The sequence below is a fragment of the Vombatus ursinus genome, unplaced genomic scaffold, assembly GCF_900497805.2.
Source record: "Vombatus ursinus unplaced genomic scaffold, bare-nosed wombat genome assembly UNPS02009132.1, whole genome shotgun sequence".
Taxonomy (NCBI): Eukaryota; Metazoa; Chordata; class Mammalia; order Diprotodontia; family Vombatidae; genus Vombatus; species Vombatus ursinus.
Genome location: NW_020948910.1, coordinates 10,332,179 through 10,359,851, shown reverse-complemented (window position 1 = coordinate 10,359,851; position 27,673 = coordinate 10,332,179). Strand labels below are relative to the sequence as shown.

General features: G+C 36.8%; 1 protein-coding gene across 6 annotated transcripts in view; it reads right to left on the bottom strand.

The window, feature by feature from the left end:
• REPS1 (RALBP1 associated Eps domain containing 1) overlaps positions 1–27,178 on the bottom strand; it is an 89,365-nt gene extending 62,187 nt beyond the window's left edge. For all 6 annotated transcript variants that reach the window (XM_027850680.1, XM_027850681.1, XM_027850682.1 and 3 more), the window contains exon 1: positions 27,011–27,178. In XM_027850680.1, coding sequence (XP_027706481.1) covers positions 27,011–27,163 — 153 coding nt within the window. In that variant the 5' untranslated portion in view covers positions 27,164–27,178. The remainder of the gene's footprint in view (positions 1–27,010) is intronic.
• Positions 27,179–27,673: the final 495 nt, after the last annotated feature.

The window sequence follows — 27,673 nt, the reverse complement described above, 5'->3', positions numbered from 1 at the left end:
GCAGGGTTTATGAGAATAGAAGAGAGATAGAAAGACAAGAGACTGATCAGAAGATAATTTTAGATTTCAAGACACTGGAGGTGGAACAGTTTGGGATAATAGTGAGATCTAAAATGCAACCATTCTTGTGAACAGTTATGTGGGGGAAAAATGAATTTTAAAAATGCATATCAATAGATATTACACAGCATTTCAAGTGAATAATTATGTTGAAGCAAATAATTGATGATCAATCATTAATGAAGGTATGCAAAATGATACAAAGAAAAGAGCATTAATAAAAAAAATTTTTAAAATATATACAAAACATCCTGCCAAGATGGTTGCCTGAAAAAAAAAAAAACTCAGAATTTGGCACATAACAGTTACTTAATAAATGCTTGCTGACTGACTGAAGTTTGCATCAGACCAAATAATGATCTAGAAAGCCAATGAGAAACTATAGTGACTTTTTCTACCCTAAAAATGGCACGCAAAAAAATCAATCAAAAGCCCATGAGCAACAAATAGGAAAACAAACTCTCGTGCAAAACAAGTGCCAGCACAACTAGAAACAGGACACATGTAGCCTGTATGGTTTTATGTCCAGAATAAGCAAAAGAAGAAATCTCACCTAAAAAAGTCTCATGGTAGGAACCTTGGAAGCCTGGGCAAATACCAGAGAATAGAGACCACAGAGATGCTACAGTGTTTAGAGTAGGAAACCCAGGACCAAGGGTTCTGAAGTCCCTCACACTCAAGGCCCTAAAGATCCAGGGCTCTGAATTTTGAGATCCAGGGGTGGTCTAGTCTATCCCCAAGGGACCCAAGGCAAACTCAAGGAGAGGAAATCATCTCACCCAATAGGAAGGGGGAAGGAGGGTTCTGGCCCTGTCTCAAAGCCAATTTAAGAACCAACACTGGAGAAATGAATAAATCAAAGAAAACACCAACTAGCATTAAAAAAAATTATTACAAATCTAACTTCCTAATAAATCGAGAGACTCAAAGGCAAAAAAAAAAAAAAAAAGGATTTTCCAAAATGACTATAATACCCAGAAGAAACAAAGCGAGAAATTTAAAAAATGATATAAAGGCTCTGGAGAAAAGAAATGAAAGAATAATTAAGTAGAAAAGAAAGTAGTAAATCTTATTCACAAAATAGAATCCCTGAACAGTAGAACAGACTAAACTGAAATCAATAATTCATGTATTATCAAGAAATATCAGGGTAAAGTCAAAAGATTTTAAAAATAGAAGAAAATATAAGCTATCTTGATATCAGAAATGGACCTGGAAAACAGACCAAGGAGAGATAATTTAAAAATTTTTAGACTTTCTGAAAATCATGATTTAAAAAAAAGCCATAGGGACAGCAAGGTGGCATAGTGGATAGTGCACTGGCCTTGGAGTCAGGAGGACATGAATTCAAATCCAGCCTCAGACACTTGACACTCATTAACTAGCTGCATGACTCTGGGCAAGTCCACAGAGTCTTACACAAATTGTGGTTAAGACCACAATTGCCTCACCAAAAAAAAAAACCAAGAAAACAACACCCACCTAAACAAACAAAAAATTAAGAAAGCCACAGCACTATCTTTAAGAATATATGTATATATTATATATATATAAGAAATCATAAATGAAAACTTCCCGAACCTCTTAGAACCAAAAAGCAAAGTAAAGATAGAAAGAGCCCAATGAGCACCTCCTGAAAGGAACCTCAAAAGGAAAAGCCTCACTAACATCATAGCCAAAATCCAGAGCTTCCATGTCAAAGAAAAAATACAGCAATTAGACAAAATAAAGCTGTTTAAGTGCCAAAGAACTAGCTGAGATCACACAAGAGCTGGAGGTTTTTACAAAAAAACTCAGAGAAGATCTTAGAATACAATATTCCAAAAGGCAGAAAGTAAGAAGGCTTGCAACCAAAAACATCTTACCCTGAAAATCGAGTATGATCCTCAGGGGGGAAATGGACTTTTAGTAGAAAAGACTTTCAAACATTCTTGATGAAAAGACCAGAACTGAAAAAGGACTTTGAAACCCAAATTCAAGAATCCTGAGAAACCAAGAAAGGTAGCTTTATTTGAGCAACTGGAAGGATCTGTATGATGATGTCTAGTGCTAACATTCTAATAGGAGGAAGAAGAAACAAGTGTCCTTTCAGAACCCTTATGTCTTCAAAAGGTATGGAAGAGTTAAATAAGAAAAAGAGAGGCCCTAGGGAATGAACAGTCATAGATGAAATAAATTTCCTGATCTTGAAGAGTGGATTAAAGGGAAGGGAGAGGGAGAGTACCTTAAATTGTCTCTTAAACAACTGGGAAATAGCTGAATAAATTGCAGTATGTGAACATAGTAGAATACTAATAGGCTACAAGAGTCGACAATTGCAGAGAATCCTGGATGTTGTGAACTGAATGATGAATAAACTGAACAAATCCAAGAGAACAATATATATAAGGAAAGCAATAAAGTAAAGAAAAACAACATTGAACTACTTAAGAAGTCTGATCAAAGCAATGACCAACTATATCTCCAGAGGACCTATGATAAAGTATATTCTCTACTTAGAGAGATGAAGGACATAAAGTACAGAGACACATTTTTTGGATATGGCCACTGTGGGAATTTTGCTTAACCATGTTTATTTATTACCAGGAGTTTTTCTCTCCTTTCTTTCTCTAAGTTGGGCAAAAGAGGTGGGTCAGGGGGTTAGCCAAAATGATACTCCAAGAAAGAAGACCATTGAAACTGTTTTTTAAATGTATAGAAGAAAACATAAGTTCAAAAAGAAGTACCAATAAATAGGATAATTTTGAAAGTAACAGTAGAATTAATCATAAACTTTTTTTTTTAGGCAATTGGGGTTAAGTGACTTGCCCAGGGTGACACAGCTAGTAAGGGTCAAGTGTTTGGTTTGAGGCCAGATTTGAACTCAGGTCCTCCTGACTTCAGAGTCAGTGCTCTATCCACTGTGCCACCTAGCTGCCCCAATCATATACTTTTTAAAAAAGTGGCATGAACTAAAATTCACATTTCATATAGAATCCTCTTACGTTCTGCTCTATGTATAGAAATGTTATTTTTAGTATTTAGGTTCAGAATTTTAAAAACAATTTAAATACGCAGAAGAGGACACTAAAAAGCAGGGCTGTGATAGCACTACCATGTTAAATAATAATAACATAATAAAAATAACTAGCTTTAATATTTCTAAAGTATAAATTATGTCATTCTATCCTCATAACCCTGGGTGATAATATATTATCCCAGATGAGGAAACTGAGCCTGAGAGAAGCTGAGTGACTTGCCCAGGATCACATAGCTATTAAGACATTATATTATATATTATATCTGAGTGAGGGTGGATCTGAACTCCAATCTTCCTGAATACAGGTTTAGCACTCTATTCAATACACCACCTAACTTTTTTTCTATTAAGTTGTAAATAATAGAGATTCACAGAGTCACATGCAATCCTTTTTTTTTGTTCTTTGTATAAGGAAGTCCATGTTTGTTGCTTATTTGCTAAATTCATAATAAAAATCAAAAACAAAACAAATTAAAATAAAGGCATGCTGAAAAGCATCTTTCTTTCCAAATAAACAAGTACAATACAGAGATCATGGCAATTGAGGAGACTTGATAAACTGGGAGGCCAGGGTGTTTCAAAGTACATCAAGGTATATATCAAAATCACTAAGGATGGGCAGAGATTGTAGTAGAGAGGAAGACTGTAAGCAAGTAATGAACTAAGTTAAGAAAAAAAGAAAGTGACTTGGAGTTTACCATACACAGTAACAAGGATTTGGTCAAAGTGAAATAACAGGATAGTGTATTCTCCAAAGGAGAAGAGGTTACTGAGTGATAGATAGTGGCAGAGCAAAGTTCTGTAAGTTACAGTGCTGATGAACGAGAGGTATGTCGATTCCTCTCCCAGCCCTGTGTGTTCAGGAACAAAAAGACAAAAAGTAGCCATGACTGGAGAGCACGTTAAGGAATGAGGTATCTTCAGAATACCACATTTCTATGAACACCAAAAGAAGGAAGGAGTTTAGGCAATCAAGAATGGCAGGGAATTTGTTAACAACACACTAGGAGTTTCAAAGGATAAAAGGAAAGTCCTAGAAGGCACAGGAATATAAAAACTAGAGACAGAGCACAGAACTAGATAGGGATGAGAATAGCAGGGGGGAAGTCTTTAGATTAAGCAGAAGTGTTCTGAATCACGGGGATTAAAAGAATGGGAATAGTCCTATGACTGCTAGATGATAAGAAAGAGTATCAAATATGAAAAAGCTCATATATTAAACTGGTCCCAAAATTTTGAGAACATTGTCTCTGAAAATGATACTTCTCATATGGAAATCCCTCAGGTGAATTCAGTAGCAGGAGGTAGGGTCACAGCTTGTTTTTGGTGGCCAGGAGGATATTGATATGAAGGAGGTTTTTAATTTTGTTTCTCGGGTGGAGCCTCTGTTTTTATAATGACTAGTTAATTTGTACTGTCTCTTCCTGAAATTCCATAATCATCTACTCTTCTCCACCCCCAAATGTCATATATCATATCATATCTAGTTTCATAAAAAAGGATAGTGCTGGTGAAATAAAATTTGAAGTTAAATGATATTTGCCTAGAACTATAAAAATGCAAGTGTCAGTATCAAGGTAGGATCTGAAAAGAAAAAGTCTTCTAGCAGCAGACATTTACAAGAAGTAAGTGCCTGTGAATACTTCATTTTTAAAGAAAATCTGCAGAGGGCCAGAAGTTCCTGTTTCTGCCATTAAAAGGCATATATACTTGTCTGCCATAACAGAAAAGGCAACTAAAGAAAAGTTAGGAAACAGAAATTAAAAAAAAAAAGAGGCAATGGAACATTAATTCAAGGGTAAAGAAAGGAAGAGGATAACACAAGAAGAATTTAATGACTAAAGATAGGATATATAATTAAGCTATTATGTTTTTACCTTATTCACAAATTCTTCTTGAGGTGTTAGTACATGTTCCTAGATATGTTCTTTTCAAAAAGTGAAAATGCTTCTACCTCATATATCCTGCTATTTCTATCTAATTGTATCAAGCTAGCTCCATTACATTTTTTTTCACGTTTCTAAGGCATTAAATTTTCATGAGATGAATCTAACTGGCATAATGTAAACTTAATTTTCAAGCACACCATAAAGCTCAACAGAAAGTCTTTGACTGATTGCACTAACATAAAATGCATTGCTTTATCTATGCCCCTATTCTGGTGTGTTGTCTACATCATATTTACATCTTAAAGTCTTCTATATTTGAAGAAATGAATTTAAAATAATGGAATAATAGGCAGTAAATAGATATTTTTGAGTATTCTACCACTTAACATATGAGGCCAGCCCTGGGAAACACCAGCGTTGTATAAGAAAAGCTAGTGAAGGAAGTCTGCTCTGAGGCCCTCCCCCACTAAGAGTTCAATAAGTTGCTAGGAGTCCAAGGCCCTAGAGAATGTTCCCAGGGTTTCCCAGGCTACATCACTGCTTAGCCTGGCCACCTCATACCACAGCAACTTCTTGATGGAGTGAGAGACCCGTGGGTGGCAACTGTTATAACCCTCTCCCACCCCCATACTGTTTGGCACAGTATTTCCTAAAGTATCACAGATGCTGAGCTGTAATAAACTGAGAAGCTTATTTCACAATTTTCCTAACTAAGACTGACCTTGCCCACATTATTCCAAAACTATTTACTGCATGGGTGTCACAGTCTATAGGCTCCTACCTGAAATTTTGAAATCACAAACCCCCTTCCCTCCAAAAGGACAAAGTTATCCTATTCAAAATTTCTAAAATAGGGAGAAATGAAGAATAATGTAATAAAACTGATCTCCACAATACAAAACAATTTTCCAACTTTTTTTTTCTTATAATGAAAACTCTCATCTACCACTATAGTCTTAATAAATCTGGCCAAAAGTTCCCCAAAAGATATTATTTAGAATATTTACAGAATCAAGTTAGATCTAAGGTACTTGTTGAAAAATACAGTTAGGTTTTGCTCAGAAACACTCATTTACCTTTGCTAAGTTACGAGAAGGTAAAAAAGAAAACAACTTTTTTAAAAATCAAATTCCTATGCTATTCATTATGAACTCTCAGAGAAAGAATTCTATTTTCCTATTAGTCTAGAAAAACAGTAGGACAGATTTTTGTTTTAACTGCTCACACTAAAAAACAATTATTTGATAGGAAGCTGATTATAATCTGCCTAACAAAGAAGACAAAAAAAGAATGCATGTCTTTTACTCCACCAAAACAAAACAAAATCCCCTCTAGTTTCTCTCCAATACCCAAAGCAACTTTATTATCTTAAAATATAATTTGTTAGAGTAACTCATTTGTATCCATAACTACTGAATCAAATTTAAAAATGTAATTCAGTGGTGTAATGAAATAAGCTCTAATTCTGTAGTGATGATTATTTTGAATCCTGGCTCTGTTACTTACTTCCTGTGTGACCTTCAGCAAGTCATTTAACCCCCTTGGGCCTGTCTCCTCATGTGTAAAATGAGGTTGTTGGATAAGATTACTTCTAAGGTCCCTGTCTCTAAATGTCTAAATCTACGATCCTACTAAAAATCTGCCATAATGAAAAAGGAAGCTAGATACCATAAACTGTTTCCTCAGATTTTACAAACTTTCAGCTTAGTAATAATTATGACCAGAAATCTTCTCATATTTTTATTAAGAAAAATGACATCTTTTTACTCAGTCCTTTTTTTCCAAGTGCTGTTTAAGTAAAACTTAAGATTTTATGACTATTGGCAGTGAAGAATCAGAAAACTTAAAAAGCTAGACACTATCTAAAAATTTCTCCCAAATACTGGATCAAGAACTTAATTTATGGTAAAATCAAAAGTTCCTTCAAGTTTCCATATAATTAACAGCTTTGTTATTAACCACCAAAACAAAGGAATATGCAAGTGAACTTTTGGCCCATCAAAGAACTTCATTACAAGTTTTACTTAACGGGCAGCTAGGTGGTGCAGTGGATAGAGCTCCAGCTATGGAGTCAGGAGGACTTGAGTTCAAATATGACCTCAGACACTTAACACTTAGTAACTGTGTGACCCTGGGCAAGTCACTTAACCCTAGATTACCTCACCAAAAACAAAAAATAAAACAAAACAAACAAGTTTCACTTAAATCTGGACTTCAGATGTCTACAAGTTTTCCGCACACATCAAAGTCTCTGCTTTGGGGCTCAAGCCAAACCAGAACAAAAGATTAAAAGGTTGTTTTTAGACATTTAAAGACTCAGAAGCAAGAACAAAGCTCATTGGAGATCAACAATAACCCATATAAGGAGGCCCTGACCAATGTAATTTAACAATGCCTCAGAGAGGTGGGGCTCATTGCTGACATAAAATTCCTGGACCAAGACCTTCTGCTCCCCCCTTTGTCACTCCTGGACTGGAAGAGTAAGGTTCCAGACTTACTGCCTCCGAGGGATTGAGGCTGGAGACTTCTTCACCTTTAAATCTGTTACTACTACTAATAAAGATAACTACTGTCAAACTATTTTAAAAAGTATCCCAACTACAGCTCTTCATAATTATCAAATACCCAGATGTCAGGCCTCTCCAGGGCCCTGTCAGGGCTTCAAACACCAGGCTTTTTACCACCAAGTACAACAAAGAGCTGAGAATACATTACATATCTGGAATATCTCTTTGGTGTGCACCATGCTTCACAATATTGGAATGAAGCAAAGGAAATAGTGTACAGTATGAATTCAGTTAGGCTCCAGGACAATTGTTTATTCACTACTCTGAACACTCTCCAGCTTATCAATGTTCTTAAACCACTGCACCCAGAACTGAACACAAATACTCCAGAAGTGGTCTGATTTGCAAAGGACACAATAGGACTATCAACTTCCTATTTCTGCACTCTTATTAAGCCTGCCCTAAAATCCCCAAATTTTTTACATAATTTCTTTCTAGCAATGTTTTCTATTTTCTACATCATACACCTATGACACTGACTTTTTGTATTCAAGTGTAAGACTTTAAAATCATTCCTACTGAATCTCATCTTAGTAGATTCAATGTTCTAACCTATCAAGGTTTTTTAGATTGTATCATCCAATATGTCACCTATCCCTCTGAGTTTTGTGTCCTGTGCAAATATGAGAATACTATCTGTGCTTTTTATTCAAGTCACTGATAAAAATGTTAAACTGCAGAGGGACAAGCACAGATCTTTGAAGAACTCCACTGCATACCTTCTTCTTGTACTGACACTGAATCATTAGTAGTCTTTGAGTCCCACATTCAACTAGTTTAAATCCATCTACAATTGCCCAACCCACATCTCTTCATCTTCTCCACAAGAATAGTATCAAAAAGCTTTGCTAAAATCTAGGTAAAACTATATCTATAGTACTTTCCTCCATCTATTAGTTTAGTAATCCTGTCCAAAAACTAAACCCTCTCTAGTACAGGATGTTCCTGTCATATTTCCAAACACTTTGGCCCAGGAGGAACAAGGGTACTCTTTGCTCCTCTCCTTGACAATCTCAGATCTTTTCTTTGCCATCATCACTCAACAACCTCTTTTCTTTGAGGATACTACATCTCCATCAAAATAACCTATAGTTTCTATCTATATAACCTATAATCTCTGTCTACATAAGCAGATCTTTGTTGCTATAATGTAGGGAAGAATATAAGGATAACTGTGTTGAGACTAGTAGACTCCTGTTTGATTTTTTTCTTTCCAGCAGCATTCAGCAACATATGAAAAGAAGAAAAGGAAGATGGTATTATCTATCTTCAAGGTCTGGCAACAGATGTGTGGTGATAGGACAAGGGATTCAAGAGTACATGAGAATATATAATTGCACTGAACTTTTATAGGGCCAAGACTATGAAGGAAAAAAAGTGAAGCCAGAGCAGGGGTGGTAAAGGACTTGTAGAATAGGGAGGTGTAGAGGGACTAGTGGTTGAGGAGATGAGGAAAAAATAGGTTTAGGAAGAAATGAGGACAACTGGAAGGACAGGATCAGAAAGGCAAATTTCAGAATTCATGTTAGTGGCAAAATTATGAGTTGAGTGAGATCTAAAGTAAGACCCACACATGTGGATGACTGGTGAAGTAAAGATATAGGTCTTAGGAGGTGAAATTTATAAACTGGAAACTAGGATATTTGAGTAGACCTAATGGGTTAATGGGTATCCACCCATTAATATCCTTGACTTTTTTCCCAGGAATATACTTTGTAAAGCAGTCTCATGTCAGAAACAAAATACATCAATGTTTTGTTTTGGTTTTAATATATATTAATATATATTTATTATATATAAAATATAATATTATACCTAATATAATAAAATTTATATATATATATATATATTCCTAAGATAAGAGCTGGGTTAAGATAGAAAGATGGAGCTAGATACAGAAATCCTTCACCTTTCTGAGACTCAGTTTTCTACTCTGTAAAGTGAAGGGTTTGGCCTAGATGATCTCTAAGGCTCCTTCCAGCTCCAGTGGTTAAGGTTCTCTCTCCTCAAATTACCTTGTAATATATTTGTGTACATGTTGTATCCTTCTCCAAAAAAATGTAAGCTGCTTACACGCAAGTTTTTGTCTTTGAATCTATAATGTCTCACAACTAGTAGTTACATATTTTATTTACTGTTAAATTAACATCACTAACACATTATAACCAAACACCACTATAAATGCAATAAACCCCTCTGAAAGTGCAGTAGGATCTATGTGTGATACTGTTCTTATAAAATCTGCTACTACTCACCAATCACAAACATTGGTTTGACAGGTCAATAGCAATCATGTGTACCATAAGATTTGCTAGCCACCATACAGAAAACAGTTAAGGAATAATTTCAACTAATCCTGTCTACACTAAAGACAAAAAAAAGAACAAGTTCTCTGTACTTTATATTACTGCTTTAACTAGAACTTGGTGGAAGACCACGTAAATGAGAGTACTGATGTCCCTCTCGTGAATTCGCCCAAAAAACGTTACAGGCCTTTCTTGTAGTGTTTTGAAATTGCATGGATACCAAGATACACATGAGCTGTCCATCAGTTGTCTCTTGCTCTCGCTATGAGACTGGCTCATCGTTTTCCCCCAGTAATACGTTTCCTTGATGACATCGTGAACACCACTTTTTCTGCACAATTCCTTGTCTGTAATGTTTTGCAGACCACTCATTGCACACTTTGAATCTTGCTATTGCTATTTGGGTGAGTCTTAACCTTAGTTCTTCAGAGACTTTAGTATTCTACAACTTGAAACCATACATTGTACCTTTTTTTCTTTAATAATCAGAGAGTCAAACTGTTGAAATACATATATATGTATACACACACACACACACACACACGAGATACCTTGCTGGGAGAAAGCCTTAAAAGTTACTTTTCTCCACCAAATCAATTTATAAAAAAAAATAGATAGCAAATGATTAGAGTGGAATTTTGTCACCAGTACACTTTTCAGTCAATTGTGAGATTGCAAAGACATGGAATACTGCTTGCAAAAGCCTACATGTTCCCTTCTGTTACCGTCACTAAGATGTCTTTGATTTATATGTATTCTCAAAAAATGTATATAACCATGAAAATATGACTATGGGTCAGAAATCACCAATTTAAAGTATTATGGGGCAGCTAGGTGGTGCAGTGGATAGAGCACTGATCCTGGATTCAGGAAGACCTGAGTTCAAAACTAACTTCAGACACATAACACTTACTAGCTGTGTGACTCTGGGCAAGTCACTTAACCCCACTGCCTAGCCAAAAAAAGAAAAAAAAAAGTATTATGGTTTGAGATTTTTTTAAAAGCCTTTAGCATCTCTCGCCCTTTTATATTCTCTCAGAATCATTCCCTCAAAATTGTATAACCTCCAGCACAGTTACCTGCTCCCTCTCCCTCCCACATATATTTGGACCAGTCCCAGTGCCCCTATGATCCCCTTTCTCTTCAACGTTACCCCTACCTCTTCCAGTAGCACACCCAGAAATATAATGCAAAAAGAGTATTAGTTCTATTCACCCTTGACAGTAAAAACAAAAAACAAAACTTTGTCACAAAAAGCCTTACAAATCTTTTCCTTTTTTTGTTTCTTTCTTCTTCATTTTTATCTTTAAATGTACTTGGGATAATTTTGTTTAGTTGTATCTACATAATTTTAAAATTTTAAGTAAAACTAGATGAGCAGGAGAGGGAACATTAGGTGTCTGCTATATAGAAGACACTGTATTAAGTGGTTTACAAATATTATCTCATTTGATCCTCACCACCATCATGTGAGGTACTATTATTTTTCTTATTTCACAACTGAAGAAACTGAGGCAGATGGTAGTTAAGTGAGCTGATCAAGGTCACATCTAGTAAGTGTCTATTTAGAAGATGTGAGAAGTACATTTAGTAATGAGGTCATATTTATCCATGGATAAGATAAATAATTACAATCCTTGATTGCTCAGTACGAACAGACATGCAACTAGCTAACGAAAACAGATTTTGAAGCAATCTAAATATACCAGAGAAAGGAAGCCTTGCCTGGGAAGGATCAAGAAAAAAAGGTAGCCAGATAAGGCAATATTACTGTCCTTTCTTGCATAATTTATCTGATGCTTACTCATTTCCATAAAGGTATGGGAAAAAAAGTTAGATCAGTTCTAAAAGGGCTATAAAACTCTGCATACCCTTTTATCTAGTAGTACCACTGTTAGGTCTGAACCCCAAAGAAATTAAAAAAAAAAAGGAAAAGGACCTATATGTACAAAAATATTTATAGCAATTCTTTTTTGGTAGCAAAGAAGTAGAAACTGAATGGGGAATGGCTAAATAAGTTATGGTATATGACTGTGATACAATACTATTGTGCCACAAGAAATGACAAGCAGAATGCTTTCAGAAAAACCTGAAAAAGGCTTACATGAACTGATAGAAAGTGAGCAGAAGCAGGAGAATAGTGTGTACAGTAAAAGCAATATTGTATAATGATCAACTGTGAATAACTTAGGTATTCTCAGCAATACAATGATCCAAGACAATTCCAAAAGACTTATGTTGAAAAACGCTGGGGCAGCTAGGTGGCATAGTGAATAGAGCAGCGGCCCTGGAGTCAGGAGTACCTGAGTTCGAATCTGGCCTCAGACACTTAACAGTTACTAGCTGTGTGACCCTGGGCAAGTCACTTAATCCCAATTGCCTCATCAAAAAACAAAAAAACAAAACAACAACAACAACAATAGAAAAAAAAAAGAAAAATGCTATCCACCTCCAGAGAAAGAACTGATAGTCTGAATGCAAAGGAAAGCATTTTTTACTTTCTTTATTTTTCTTAGGTGGTTTTTTTTTGGTCTGTGTTTTCTTTCACAACATGACTAACACGGAAATATATTTTGCATGACTGTACATGTACAACCTATATCAAATTGCTTGCCTTCTCAATGAGGGGGAAAGGGAAGGAGGGAATTTGGAACTCAAAATTTTAAAAATGTTAAAAATTGTTTTTATATGTAACTGGAAAAAAATGAAATATTAAAAAAAAGAATCATCGCTCATCAATAGTAAGAGTTAGTGTTTATGTTTGAATAAAGTCTACAAATTGCTTTCCCTATATTATCTCCTTTGATCTTCATAGCACCCATATGAGTAAGGTTCTATTATCTTAATTTTGCTGATGAGGAAGCTTAAGTGCGAGAGGGTAAGTGACTTGCCCTCAGTCACACAGCTGGTCAGTTCTAGGATTCAAACCCAGATTTTCCTGACTCCAAGTCCATGCACGATTATCTATCTCTTTTTTTTTTTTTAAAAAAAAGGAGGAAAGAAAAGTGTTCACCAGACTAATCTATCAGGGAAATGCCACAGACAAGAGGATACCCAGATTTTAACAAAGAATTTGACAGTTTCACATGCTATCCTTATGGATAAGATAGAGATGAGGATGAGATGATGGTACAGTGAGGAGGGTACAGCCATGAAGGACCACATCCCTAAATACTCACAAACAGGTAGAGGCAGCACTGCAGAATGGATAGAATGGTTATGGAAATCAGGAAAACTTAGGCTCAAGTCCTGCCTCTGATATCCACTACCGCTGGGAACCTAGGCAAGTCACTTCAGTAGTCAGTGACCCAGATAACTTTAGGTTATAAATTCCAGACTTCTAAGACTATAAGTTACAGACCAGAGGCCTATGTACACTATTGGAGGGAATTTCTATACTAAAGAGTTCTACACAGATGAAATAAGAGGTTTTTTATACTCTGCAGTATGCAGAGTATAACTTTCTATGTACTCTGACAGATATTGACATTAGAGAATATATCCACCTATATCAAAATACCAAAAAAGATGTTTTCATCTGAAATAAAATAACAGTTAGATCCTCCTGTAACATTCACATTTCTCTCGTAGAAAAATGTGACGGTCATAATATGGTGAAAAGAGAGCTAGTGTGATATGAACAACACTGGATATGGAGTCAAAGGACTTGGGTTTAAACTGAGATATGTCACTTATACATATGTGTCCTAACCCACCTGGGTTTCAGTTTCCTCATCAGTAACATGGGAAGTTTAGATTAGATGAATTTCAAGGTCAGTTTATTAAGGGCTCACTATGTGCTAGGGATACAAGGAGAAATTTAGAACAGTCTCTGTCCTCAGAGAGTTTTATCTTCTATAGGGAGGGATAACACATGCACATATAAAGACAAGTATAAAAAAAGAAATACAAGATAATTTGAGGAGGGAGGCACTTGCAGCTCGGAGAGGGGAAAAGGGAAGGAGGTAGCTTCCAAAAAAGGTCTCCTGCAAGAAGTGATATTTGATTTAAGACTTGAAAAAGGGGGATTTTAAGAGGAAGAGGTAAATTTATGGGGGCAGCTAGTACACAAAGGCATGAAGATAGCCATGTATGAAAGAACTAGGCAGGCTTTCACAGATTTTCTATATCAGACCACATTTTTAGGGTCAGACAGATGACTAAAGTAAAGAGAATATAAATTCATTCTGTGTCTATTTAGTGACTTATAAAGTATAAAAACAAAATATGGACTTGAAGATGCTATTTAAGAATTTATTAATATACTGCTAAACTGAATACTATATAAATACAGTGCCTAACGGCATATAAAGAACATCATCATGAAATAAAGGAAGTGTATTGTTAAGTGCATACTATGTGCCAAGCATTATGATAAATGCTTTACAAATACTATCTCATTTAGTCCTCACAACAACTCTATGAGGTAGGTGCTATTATTACCCCCATTTTACAGGTGAGGAAACTGAGGCAGAAAGCAGTTAAGTGACACGCCCAGCGTCACATAGTTAAATGTCTGAGGCAAGATTTGAACACAGGTCTTCCTGACGCAAGGCTCCCTGCTCTATCCACGGTGCTGCCACCATGTTGTCTCTACCATAGATTTTTTTTCCTTTTATAATTTAGTTTTTCAATTTACAAAAACTGATTTTATCCCCCTCCCAGGAACCTGTCCCCCGGGGTTAAACTCATAACAAATAAGCATAGTTAAGCAAAAAAAGAAAATTCTACATATATCATTTCCCAAAAGTCTATGTCACAATCTAGATTCTGATTCTATCATCTCTCTGTAAGGAGGAGAATGGCACGCTTCATCATCAATACTCTGGGATCCTAGCTGGTCACTATGTTGATCAATTCTTACATCTTTCCAAGTTGCTTGTCTTTACAAAGTTGTTATTGTATAAATTGTTCTTGTGGTTCTGCTCACTTCACTGCATCAGTTCATAAAAATTTTTGCAGTTTCTCTGAAACCCTCTCCTTTATCATTTCTTAAAGCAGGATAGTATTCTATCACATTTAGGTAATTTAATTTGTTCAGCCATTCTGCAACTAATGAAGGTACTCTCTTAGTTTCTAGTTCTCTGCTACAACAAAAAAGAGCTGATATATATCTTGACACATACGGGTCCATTTCTTCTTTCTCTGCTTTCCTTGGGATATAAACCTAGTAACGGCACTGTTGAGCCAAAGGGTATGGCATAGTTTGAACTTTTGGGGCAAAATTTCAATTTGCTTTCCAGAACTGCTGGACAAGTTCACAGTTCTATCAGCAATACATCAATGTGTCCATTTTCCCACTTCCCCTTCAACATTTATCATTTTCCTTTTTGAATTAACTTTGCCAATCTGATAGGTATGAAGAAAAACTGCAAAGGTCCTTTTTAATTTACACTTCTATAAATATTAGTGACTTGGAGTATTTTTTCATAAGGCTATTGATAGCTTAGATATCTTCCTTAGAAAACTGGTTGTTCACCTCCCTTGACACTATTCTTTTCATGGACTTTATTTCCAAGCCTTCGAAATGACAATGATAATAATAGCTAACATTTGTGTGTGTGTGTGTAGAGCATACTTAGAGGTATAAATAAAATCTATATATATGTAATATCTAGGTTAATCTATACATAAATATGTCTTTCAATGATTTCAACTTCCTCACTTCCATAAAAGCCCATTTCTTTTATACAAGGTTTTATGGGTAATGTTGTATATAGGACTATACAATTATAAAACATTACATTGGAAGAATCAAAATTACTAAGAACCCAAAGGGCAACGGAAAGATTAAAATGGGTGTTAGCTATAGTATGTTACAATTGTGATTTGCATGTGAGAAATGTATATAAAAGACATCACTGAAGACATGTATGGCAAGAAATGGATGTGCCAGTCACATAATGAGAATCAAAGGCAAAGAGTTATTAGCCTAAAAACTACAATGTTACCCATTAAATATTTAAAAAATTGAAGAAAAGTCTCAAAGTAAATCTGATAGGTAATCTGCGAGAGATTAACAGTAGACATGAAGAACTGAATAAGATGAAATGACATGAGAAGCTGGATCTGCATGGGAAAAACTACCCATACATATGAAAAAAATGGATCCAGAGTATTAAAGTAAGTATATGTATAGGACTACTTATATCACTTTAGGGCTTCTATCTTTTATCTCCATACTAACTCTCATAGAACTCAAACATTTTCATAAGATATTGTGGGGGATACAAAAGTAATATAAGACATGGTCCACGACTTTGAAAAACTCAAACTCCTCAGGAAGAATATACACAAAACAAAGGCTAAACTGTATGGTACTGTTAAATAAGCAGTTCAAAGGAACAATAAGGATTTAAATCAAGAAGAAACATAAGAAATTATATAATCTAAATTCCTCACATTAAAAGTGATGAAACCGAGACCCAAAGAGATTAAATAGCTTGCTTTAAGGTCATGCAATAAAAGCTAGGATTTAATTTAGTCTGAACTAAATCTGTATCTCCAAAATAGTTAAAAATGGAAAATGAAACATGGAAATGATTAACAAAACTAAAAACTAATATTTTGAAAATGGTAACCAAAGAAATTAAATCGTTCAGCCAACCTGATCAACTAGATGAAAATCTAATTACCAAAATTTAAAAAAAAAGAAAATAAAATAGCAACTTTCTTACAAGACAGGGAAAAGAAAGTAATTATTGGAACCTACTATATACAATTACATAAAAGAAAGCCAAGACCTTCAAGGAAATGGCTGATTACCAACAAAAGTATAAAATACTCACTTCAATAAAAACAGAAAGAGATCTTGTATGACCCAATCATAGGAAATTAAATTGAAAAAGCTGTAAGAATTACCAAAGAAAAGAAACTCCAAGTATATATGGATTTACCATCAAATGTTTGAAGGGCAACCTCCAACACATACTAGATGTGGGCAAGTTACTTAACATTTCAGTGCTCTAGGAAACTCTCAAAGACTTTTAAGTTGTTGTGATGGTGCTTACCTAGATCAGAAGAGGATATTAACTCATCTGGGAGTTCTCTTCACCAAGTGAAATCGTAGGTCTAGCTCCTATCCCTATCCCTATCGCTATCGCTATCACTTAAAAGGGCAATTAATACATATGCTGCACAAAGTATCTTTAGTAATTGATAAAGCTCTCTCCCAAATTCTTTTTATGAGACACAGTCCTATTCGCTCAATTAAGGAGAGATAAAGCAAAAATAAGAACTATAGTCAAATATTACAAATGGAGAGTGACACAAAAAGTTGAAGGAGCTCCAAAAAAATGTGCCTATTAATAAAGTGTTGTGGAGCTGTGGATTTTATAAAACCATTTGGAATTAAAATATCCATAAAATTTGACCAAATGTATGAATGAAAATATATTTATTAAGCTCTTAGCACATGGAAGGTACTGTGCTAAATGCCTGGGATACAAATACATAAGATGGTCCCTGCTCTCAAGGAACTGTTATTCTAATGGAGGAGTTAACAAAAATGAAGGTTGTAGCTACAGGTCAATAAAAAAGTGCCTTATTTATGCCAGGGCTAAGCCCTAGGGATATAAAATAAAAGACAGGGCCCCATCTTCCCCCACAAGGATCTCACAATCTAACAGTGGAAGTGACATGCTTAAAATAACTATGTACAAATAGGCTATATATGTTAAATTGGAAACAGTCAACAGAAGGAACACACTAGCATTAAGCAGAATTGGGAAAGGCCTCTACAGAATATGGAATTTTAGCTGGGATCTAAAGGAAGCCCAGGAGATAGAAATCAGGAGGAAGAGAATTCTAAGCATGGAGGATAGTCAATGAAAATGCTCAGTCAAGAGATGGAATATTTTGTTCAAGGAATTGCAAGGAGGCCAGTGTCTGCATATATGAGAGAAGAGGTTGTAAGAAGACTGCAAAGGTAGGAGAGGAACAGATTACAAACGGCTTTGAATGCCAAATGATTTTATATTTGATTGGAGAGGTGAACAGGGAACCACTGGAGTATACTGAGTGACATGGTAGGCACACCAACAAGCAGACTATTGAAATAGCCCAGAAGTAAGGTAATAAGGGCATGCATTAGGATGGTGGCAATGTCAAATAAGGAAAGGGATCATATGTGAGAGATATTACAAAGTTAAAATTGATAGGCCTAAGCAAAAGACTGGATATGGAGGATGACAAAATAAAGAGCCATAGGTTGGAGCCTTGGGAACTGGGGGGAATAATAATGCCTTTAACGGTAATGAGGAATTTGGAGGAGGGGGGAGGGAGGAAAGACAGTGTTAAGGGAGAAAGATAAATTCAGTTTTGGACATGGGACATGAAGATGTATATACTTTAGTGTCATTTCCGAAACTGTTTCTAATGTCAACCAACAAGCATTTAATAAGTATCTACTATGTGCCAGGCACTGCTAAGTACTGGGATTAAAAAAAAAAAAAAAAAAAGGCAAAAAAATTGTCCCTGCTCCTAAGGAGCTCAGACTAATTGGGCTAACAACATAAAAACAACATGAATGATATTGAACCATATGACATCAAGACTTTGGTAATAAGAACTATCTTTTCTAAGTAATCAGTAGCTGGGACTGTTGGGGGCGGGGGATAACAAGGAGAGGTAGGCTTCTAGCTGGTACAGAGTCCTGCAGATCAAATCTCCATAAGGGTTGCTAACCTGCACAATGGCAGCTACCATCCAGGTAATCATTGTGGGGAGGACTTCCAGGAGTTCTGGAGCTTACTTGCCATTTGCTGGCATGTGCTCAGTGGCCGGTGGTGATGGTAGAAGAGAAAGATAATTTCCAATGATACCACAGCTGAGCATATAACCCAAGGATGTCAAAGACAAAAAGAAAAGGTTCCATGTAAAATAAAATATTCATAGTAGCACTTTTTTTAATAGCGAAGAACTAGAAACAAAGTGGGTACCCATCAGTTGATGATTAAACAAATAATGGTACATAAACGGAAAGGAATATTAAGACAAATATGAGAAATTCAGAGAAATTAAGATTTGTATGATTGATAGAATGAAGTAAGCAGTAAGGAGAACAAGAAAACTATATATAGTCACTACAAGGTTAATAGACAAAATAAAATGAAACAATGTTGCACAATTATAAGGACAAAACCTGACCCCAAGAAAAAGTCAAGAAAATACACCTTCCTTTCTTTAGAGAAGTGGAGAACTATAAGCACTTAATGCCACATTTGTTGTAATGTCAGTTGACTTTGCAGAACTTTGGTTGTTTTTTTCTTTAAGTTTTTAATCTTTGTCACAAGAGAAATGTATATAGCTAGGGAAAAACAATAGTTGGAAATGTGATGTAAAAACCAAAAAGCACAGTTAAAACTTTTGTTTTAAATCTCCAAAATGAAAACTCCACATTCCTCATTGAGATTTCCTTCATTCATTCAAATATTTACTGAATACCTATATGCTAAGCACTGTGGAAAATACAAAGATGTATGAGATATAATCCATCCGCTTTGGGAGTTCATCATCTAATGGGGAGGTAAATCACATAAACAAAGAGATACAGAGAAGCAAAGTGTGGCACAGTGCAGAGGGCCAGTCTTAAACAGGACCTGGTTTCTACTCTTGCTTCTGACATATAGCAACTGTGTGATCCAGGCAATTCTCTCTAAGAATATAGGTTTCAGAACAGTTGCCCATATGCTAGCATCCACAGGACAAAGTCAGGTCTATTCTGAAAACAGAATGAAACACTAGAAGACTAATGGTAGTTTTTAAAATGGGAAGACTTTGTTTCAGGGAGAAGTGTGGGAGTCATTAAAAAAAAATTGCAACCCTCCATAGCAAATCCACTTCACTTGCCTTCTTGTATTTAGTTCCAGGCCTGGCTTACTGTCCATCTTCTATATTTTTCTTAGGTATATGTACTAATGGACAGGCTAAGTCTAATAAAACAGTGTATCATAGTCTAGACTAATTCTTCAGACAATTGGCTATTCCTATGTGCACAGTAAGGCAAACTCTTGAATACTTACGGAACTCCTCTAGAAGACTCAAAAGTTCCAGGGCTGGACAAGCACAATAGTATGGAAATAGGTGCATTTGAAAGATCTCTTTATCTATAAGGAATTCCCCCTCAGGGGCCAACACCTTTGTTCATTGGATGTCCCTTTTTAAGTGTTCCAGATATTAACAATCAGGTAAAAACAATGTTCTGTTTCTAAAAGTATGATTTTGGCATACTTTTAGGAGGAAAATTTTTAGACCAGTTCTATGAAATCAAGCTTTTTTTCAGAATCAACAAACAAAAAGTACAGTGGGAGCTTATGGTCTCTATATCTTTCAGTCAACTATTTGATTGTCAAGATGTGACTAAGTATTTGTTCACTTATGAAAGCCTGCTGGCTTTCTTCTAATACCCTCATTGAGGATGTACTCAAATTGTATGTGGATTATTTTGTCTGTTTCTCTCTCTCTTTCTCACACATACACACACACACACAAATGTATACAGATAGGAAAATAAACATATGGGTTGTTAGCCAAGTCTCTTGATCACTTTTTTTGGGGGCAGGGGAGAGGTGGAGTGGAGGGAAGGGAGATAATAAGCCTTGAGTTTTTTCCAGACCTTTAGTATCTTCTCTTTTCAATAACTTGGAGACTATCATCCTTCAATGCCTTCAAAATTATGTCACCTTCAGCACAGAATTCCTCTATGTTACACTGGCACAGTCCATCTGTTTTTCTCATCTTTTTTTCAGTATCATTTGCACTTTCTTAAGTAACACATCTAAGATTGTAACATCAGAATGAAGAATGACACAAATTTTAAAGATCTTTCCCATTTTTTGTTGCTGTCCTTCCAACTTCATCCTTAAATGCCTTTGGGATGCCTTTCCTTGGATGGATTTTCTGCCAAACTTCCTTTAAACATTCTTTTTCAGCTGCTTCTCAATGTTTTAAGAGATGACGCTGCTCATAATCTTACAGCATTATTATTCATAACGGAAGTTTATCAAGAGTTTCTATCCTAAATTAGTGTTGTCCCAAGTCTCTCTGCTTGACAAGAGATCACCTGTCTGTTGGCTGAGAAAGTTTCTAGGCTCTTCTGTTTCTTCATCGTTGAAAATTATTTGGTTAAATTTCAGTACAAAATTGTTATAACCAGTACAGATGTTCTTGCAATTCCACCCATTTCCTATTTTCAACATTACTGTTAAAATAAAGTAGGAATTGTTCTGATCACATGCAATATCTTTTTTCTTATTTTTATTCTTCTAGTGTTGTATTAATTTTGATTTTTGCAATAAAGACTACAGTCTACATTTGATGACAGAAATACAACAATACAAAATAAGCTATAATATTGCCAATTTTGACATTTACAAAAGCAAACAGAAAGATGTTGGTTTTCATGGAGATTAGAAAAGGAAGAGCCAAAAAGTAAAAATGTGCCCAACACGATACAAGGACAAATGGCACCACTATAACAGGTCAAGATCAGGATGTGGAAGGAAACAGCACATGGGGAAAATGGGTAAAGTACAGGAGAGTTTATTAACAATAGGGTACACAGAAAGAAGATAAGAGAGAGGGTTACTACTGATGCAATAAGACTGTTAGGAGTTAAGCTGTATACTGTACATTAAAAAAAAAACCTAAAAGAAGGATTTGTATCTTGGTGAAAGAGACAGAAGTTTAATAAGGGGAATAGAGGGTCAGGTTACTATTAGAAAGTTGAGTAGACTAGGCTTTATTATTGAAGGAGTTTAGATATGGTTCCATATGGAATGTTGATGAGAATGCCCCACCTTGACCTCAAAATTCATGAAATCTAAAACTGAACTTGATTTACTTGATTATCTTCTCTCTCAAGCCAACTGTTTTCCTCAACTTCTCCACTTTTCATTGTCATTATCCTTCTTCCAGTCACTAAAGCTTGAAACCTTCAGCTCACTGCTGACTCATGCTATTCCTACATCCCCTGGCACAGCCATACCAAATCCTTCATCATGCCCATATTTGCCCCCACAATAGTCCAAGCCTTGCTTAATTTACTAAGTTATATTCTCCTACCTAGTCTTCCAGATTCTCTAATCTATCCTATATAATAATGCTAAATTACCCTTTTTAATACTCTCACTATTTACTTTTCTGCACTCAAGAAGCAATAAAGCTTTCTTTATGTCTATCAAATCAACTTCAACTATTCTAATCTTGCCCTATCCAACCTAATTTCCCATTCCTTTCTCAAAGAGGTATCTTCTGCTCTAATTAGACCAACCTACTCATTCCTGTTTTTACTTATTCTCCTCTCTATTTCCTCCTCTCTGCCTAACCCCATCACAGCCCAGCTCTAATAGTATTTCTTGAATGTCTTCTTTAACTATACCAGTCTATATTGATCCTTTCCTTCTGTGAACTCCCACTGCACTTTTAGCATATACTTGCTGCCCTGTATTAGCTTCACTGTGCTAGTCTTGTCTCTCCAACTTTCCCAGAGGAAACTGAAGCATAGAGAGAGGTTAAGTGATGTGCCAAAGATCACACATCTATTTAACAACAGAGTTAGACCAAGATCTTAGGCCAGCATTCTCTTTCCTCCACTATACCATAGAGGTACACTTATAGCCCCCCCACAGCATTCAATAATAACTGCCAACAAACCATAAGTTGGACATTAATATATCACTAACTGAAATTATTTGGACAGAAGACATGAAAAGCTAGAAAGTAGGGGTTAGGTAGATAGAAGCTTTTCCAATGTGCTTTCGATTTGGAATGATGGTATTCCTCCAAAGCTGAAATTCCCCCTGCCTTTCTTCCAATGAACAAAATTCATTTAAACTATGTGTCATGCCTCAGAAAAACCTGGAGAGACGTGTATGGACTGATGCTGAGTGAAATAAGCAGAACCAGGAGAACACTGTACTAACAGTTACAACAGTTATAACAGTAACACGTTGTACGATGGCTAACTTTATCAGATTTTGCTCTCCTCAGCAATGCAAGGATCTAAGACATCTTCAAAAGTCTCACGATGGAAAATGCTATTCACATTCAGAGAACTATGAACTATGATGTTTGAATGCAGATGGAAGCATACTATTTGCTTTTTTTTCTTCTGTTTTGTTTTGTTTCGTCTTTCTTGTGGTTCCTCCTATTGGTTCCAATTCTTCTTTACAATACGATTAATGTGAAAATATGTTTAATAGGAATGTATATGTAGAGTCTATATCAGACTGCCTGACATCTTGGGGAGGGGGAAGGAGAGGGAAAGGGAGAAAATTTAAAACTCAAAAGTCTATGTACAGGGTAGCTAGGTGCTGTAGTCAATAGAGCTCTGCCCTTGGAGTCGGGAGGACCTGAATTCCAGCCTCAGACACTTAACACTTAACTAGCTGTGTGACCCCGGGCAAGCCACTTAACATTGATCGCCTCACCAAAAAAAAAAAAAAAAAATCCTATGTAAGTGAAAGTTGAAAATTAAAAATAAATTAATAAAAAAATTTTATATATATATTGCTCCCTCATGTGCTATGAATTAGCTCAATTTTTTAGTAAGCTCCCTCCAAGTCACTCAGCTTGCTATTTAGCATTTAGTATTATAAAAGTACTGCTTCAAGGAGTTTCCACACTGTTGACAATTTGTTGCCAATCCTGACTGCTTCTGTTATTTATTTATTTTTACACTTCACTCAAGGCAATAAAAAATAGGTCGACTATTTCTAAACACTGCCATAGTTCAACTCAGCAAACATTTATTAAGTGCCTATTAAGCCCAAGACAATAGGGACACAAAGACAAAAAGTTCCTACCAGCATTTGACACTTTCTACCACAATGTTCTTGTGGATAATCTCTCTTCCCCAGGTTTTTATGCTGTTGCTCTCTCCTGATTTTCTTCCTATCTATCTGCCTCTTTCTTCTGTCTCCTTTGCTGAGGTCATCCTGTCCACATCTCCTATGTGTGGGCACACCCCAGATCTCTATCCTGACCTCTCTTCTTTCTCTACACTCTCTAGTTTGGTAATCTAAGCAGCTGCCATCATCAGTTCAATGACTATTTAAAAAGATAACTACTGTATCTTTTCCAACACCTGCTGGACACTTCCATTAGCATGTCTCATAGACATCTCAAATTCAACATTTCTGAAACTGAATTCATCTCCACTCTCATAGCCTCCCCCATCCCCCATCTATCCTTTCTCCTAAATTTCTATTTCTGCTGAGGGTCATTACTACTCTTTCCACCACTCTTTTCCAATCAGTTACCAAGTACTGTCAATTCGACTTGTGCAAAATATCTCTCCATACCGTCTCTCCATTCATACAGCCAGTCATCACCCTAGTTCTAGCCCTTACCACCTTTCTCCTGGACAACTGCAACAGCCTAACTGGTCTCCTATGTGACAGTCTCTCCTTCCTCCAGTCCACAGTCCTTCACAAAGATGACAAATTGATACTCCTAAAGCACAGATCTGATCATATCACACATTTGCTCAAGAAGCATTGTTGTTTTTCAGTTGTGTCTGACTTCATGACCCCATTTGGGGTTTTCTTGGCAAAGATACTGGAGTGGTTTGTCATTTCCTTCTCCAGCTCATTTTATAGATGAGGAAACTGAGGAAAACAGGGTAAAGTAACTTGCCCAGGGTCACAAAGCTAGTAAGTGTCTGAGGTCAGATTTGAAATCAGTAAGATGATTCTCCTGACTCCAGGCCCATTCTATCTATCCTATCTACTGTACCACTTAGCTGCCCCCAAGAAGCCTTAGTAGTTCTCTACTGTTTCTAGGATAAAATACAAGCTCCTCTGTTTGGCATTTAAGGTCCTTCACAATCTGGCTCTAAAAAAGCCTTCAGGATTGATTTCACATTCTCCATGCACTCTATGTTCTGGCCAAACTAGAACTGTTCCCTAATTTAGCATTCCATCTCCCACCTCCAAACTTTTGCACAGGCTGCATCTCCCCATGCTGCAAACATTTCCACTCCTCACCTCTGACTCTTCGAATCCCTAGTGCCCTTCAAATCTGAACAGGATGATATTTCAATTTTTTCCTTCTATTTCCACAGCCTAGCAGCACATAGTAAGGCAAGTGAATTAGATATATTTCATAATAGTTAAATTTTAAAATAATATGGGGAGATCTAACAAATTCTAAGAGAAAGGAGTAATTAGTTCATTGTACCTATAAACATAGCCTAAATCTGAGAACCCAGGTTATCTCCAAGTCCCCTCAGACTAGAAATTTATCATCAGCTTTTCTTTTTCCCAATAAACCCTAAAACAGGAATATTCTTAACATGAGGAGTGACTTTTTTTTCAAGATTTTGATAACTATTTCAATATAATTGGATTCTTTTGTAATTCTATGTATTTTTAACTGTACTTTGATATAAGTGGATTCCTTTATAATTCTATAAACTTTATTTTATGCATTTTAAATCACTCTTTTAAGAAGGGGTCCAAAGGCCTCACCAAATTGCCAAAGGAACACGATTTTTAAAAAAAAAGGTTTTTTTAGGTTAAGAATTCCTATCCTAGCTCCCAATACCAGGAATGCATTAAAATAACCTAATTTCTACAAAAAGAACCATACCTTTAATGAACATGCTTAGACACGATCTCTATTAAGTCTAATTCCAAAAATCTATATTCAGAAAATGGTTCAGTATTATACTTTTAACAAAACAGTAAGGCAACTTTATCTATTAAGATATGAGCTTCTAATTTCTGGCTGTGATCCAAATCTGATACACAGGCCACTAAACTTTTTGCTTCAAGGTTAAATGAAGCAATTTAACTTATAAAAGATAAACAGACAGGACTTATTCCAGAGAAATACAGCTTACACAGGTTATCTAAGGAGTTGTTAGACCAACAGAGATGCTAGAATTTCCTATGTTTCTGTATGTTTTCATAGATTAAAAGAATTTTGAAGATGGGAATACCTAAACTAGTTAATTCCATTTTACAACTTCAGAAATCAAAACTCAAAGAGATTAACTGAAGTGATGGAACTGAAAGTCAGAGTTTCAAGTTCCTATGCCAGTACTCTTGCCCCATTACTATACAATACTTGTATATGTATTAATCTAAATCTTGGTGATTCAAAGAACTGGTTTAGATCAATATTTTAAAAGTGAAAGATTAAAACCTATTAAAAATATCCTGTTCAGGCAAGATCTTTCTAGTAGTTAGTCAAGCATCTTATTAAATAGATATTGTAAACACTAAAGCACATTACAAACAGAATACTTATTTTTCTTAAAAGCTAGGAGATAAAAAAAACCAGCTTTTAAAACCAATGTCTATTTTTGACCAGTGGCTTCAAGATGAGCCAAACGTCCATAATCTAGAGATGAAGAAATATATTTTTGAATCTGAGGGGTTCAAATGTTACCCTACTTTATAGGGTTAATTCAGGAGCAAAATTCCATAAATAATTAAATGTTTTTCATTTCAAATATGTATGCAAAATATAAACTGATCTACTTTTCTTTCAACTCTTCAAGGACCTTTTAATAGGAAAAGGAAGAGATGGGGGGGGCGGGGTAAGAGTAGAATCTTAAGTTTCTACCTGTTCTAATAACTTTAATTCTGTTCTCCCAGCTACCCGACATCTTGCACCCAAAATTATAACTATGTAACTCTTTCTACTGCAATCTTTTCACTGGCAGAACACATACGGTAGCAAGTTATAATTCAATTTGACTCAAGTATTTGAGCATATAGTAGGTACCAGGCACTCACTGGGCTTAACGCTGGTGATAGAAAAATTCAGGCGTCCCAGCCTTCGAGAAGTTTAACAGGGACAAAACATGTACATAGATAATACAGAGTGAGTACTATTACTTGAAAACTTTGAAGTTTAATAAGACTGCTGCTCCTAAACTATTCCTATGAAACTAACCTTTACCTCTTCCTTCTGCCCACTTAAAAGTATGACACCACCCACAGGCACCTGCTGTCCCCCTTCCCCCGCTGGGAGTTAGAAAATTTCAATCTGCTGAACCCCAGCCCTTGCATGGATACGGCGTCGTTTTTCTCTTGCCTATGGCAGGCAGGTAGGAGAGCCAGCGGTCCCGGATTGCAGGGGCCTCCCCGGCCACCCACCCTGGCCCGGCGGATCCGACTCCGGGAGGACTCTTTGGGGGAGGGGAGAGGGCGCGCTCACCTGTAAGACCACCTCGTTGGGGAGCTGCGCGGCCCGGAACAGCTCCACCACCCGCCCGTTGGACGCTACCTTCTTGGTGCTCTCGATGTCGCAGTAGGAGAAGAGATCGGAGTAGTATTTCTGCTCCGCATCGCTCAGCGTTAATCCCTCCATCTTCTTCCCCACCCCACCCCCTCCCTCGCTCCTCACCGCCGCCCCGCCCCGCGACCCCGGGGCGGCGGGGCCTCGGGCCCGGCTTCCCTCCGGAACCCCTCGAACTCAGTCGCAGGGAGAAGGAGCGTGGGCCGGGCGCCAGGTAGCCCCCCTACACCGCCGCCCTAGCCCGACTCGCAGGCACGCAGGCACGCACGCACACCGGGTCCGGTCTGGCCCGAGCCCCGGTCTTCCCCTCCTCTCTCCCCGCCGCCGCGCCCGCCGCCGGCCGGGACACAAGCAACAGGGCTGGAGAAGAAGAGGAGGCTCCGCGTGCCGCCGCCGGCGCTCCCACCTTCTGGGACAGAGGCTCCTTCTCGCCCCGATTCGGGGCCGGCTCGGAGGCGCAAGGCCCAGGCTGCGGCTCCGGCTCGCGCTCCGGCACCTACAGCGGCGCCGCAAGGCGAAGGCGACCTCTCCGAGCCTCCGCCTTCGCCGCGGGTTCGAGCCGCCCCCTCTACCACCCTCCTC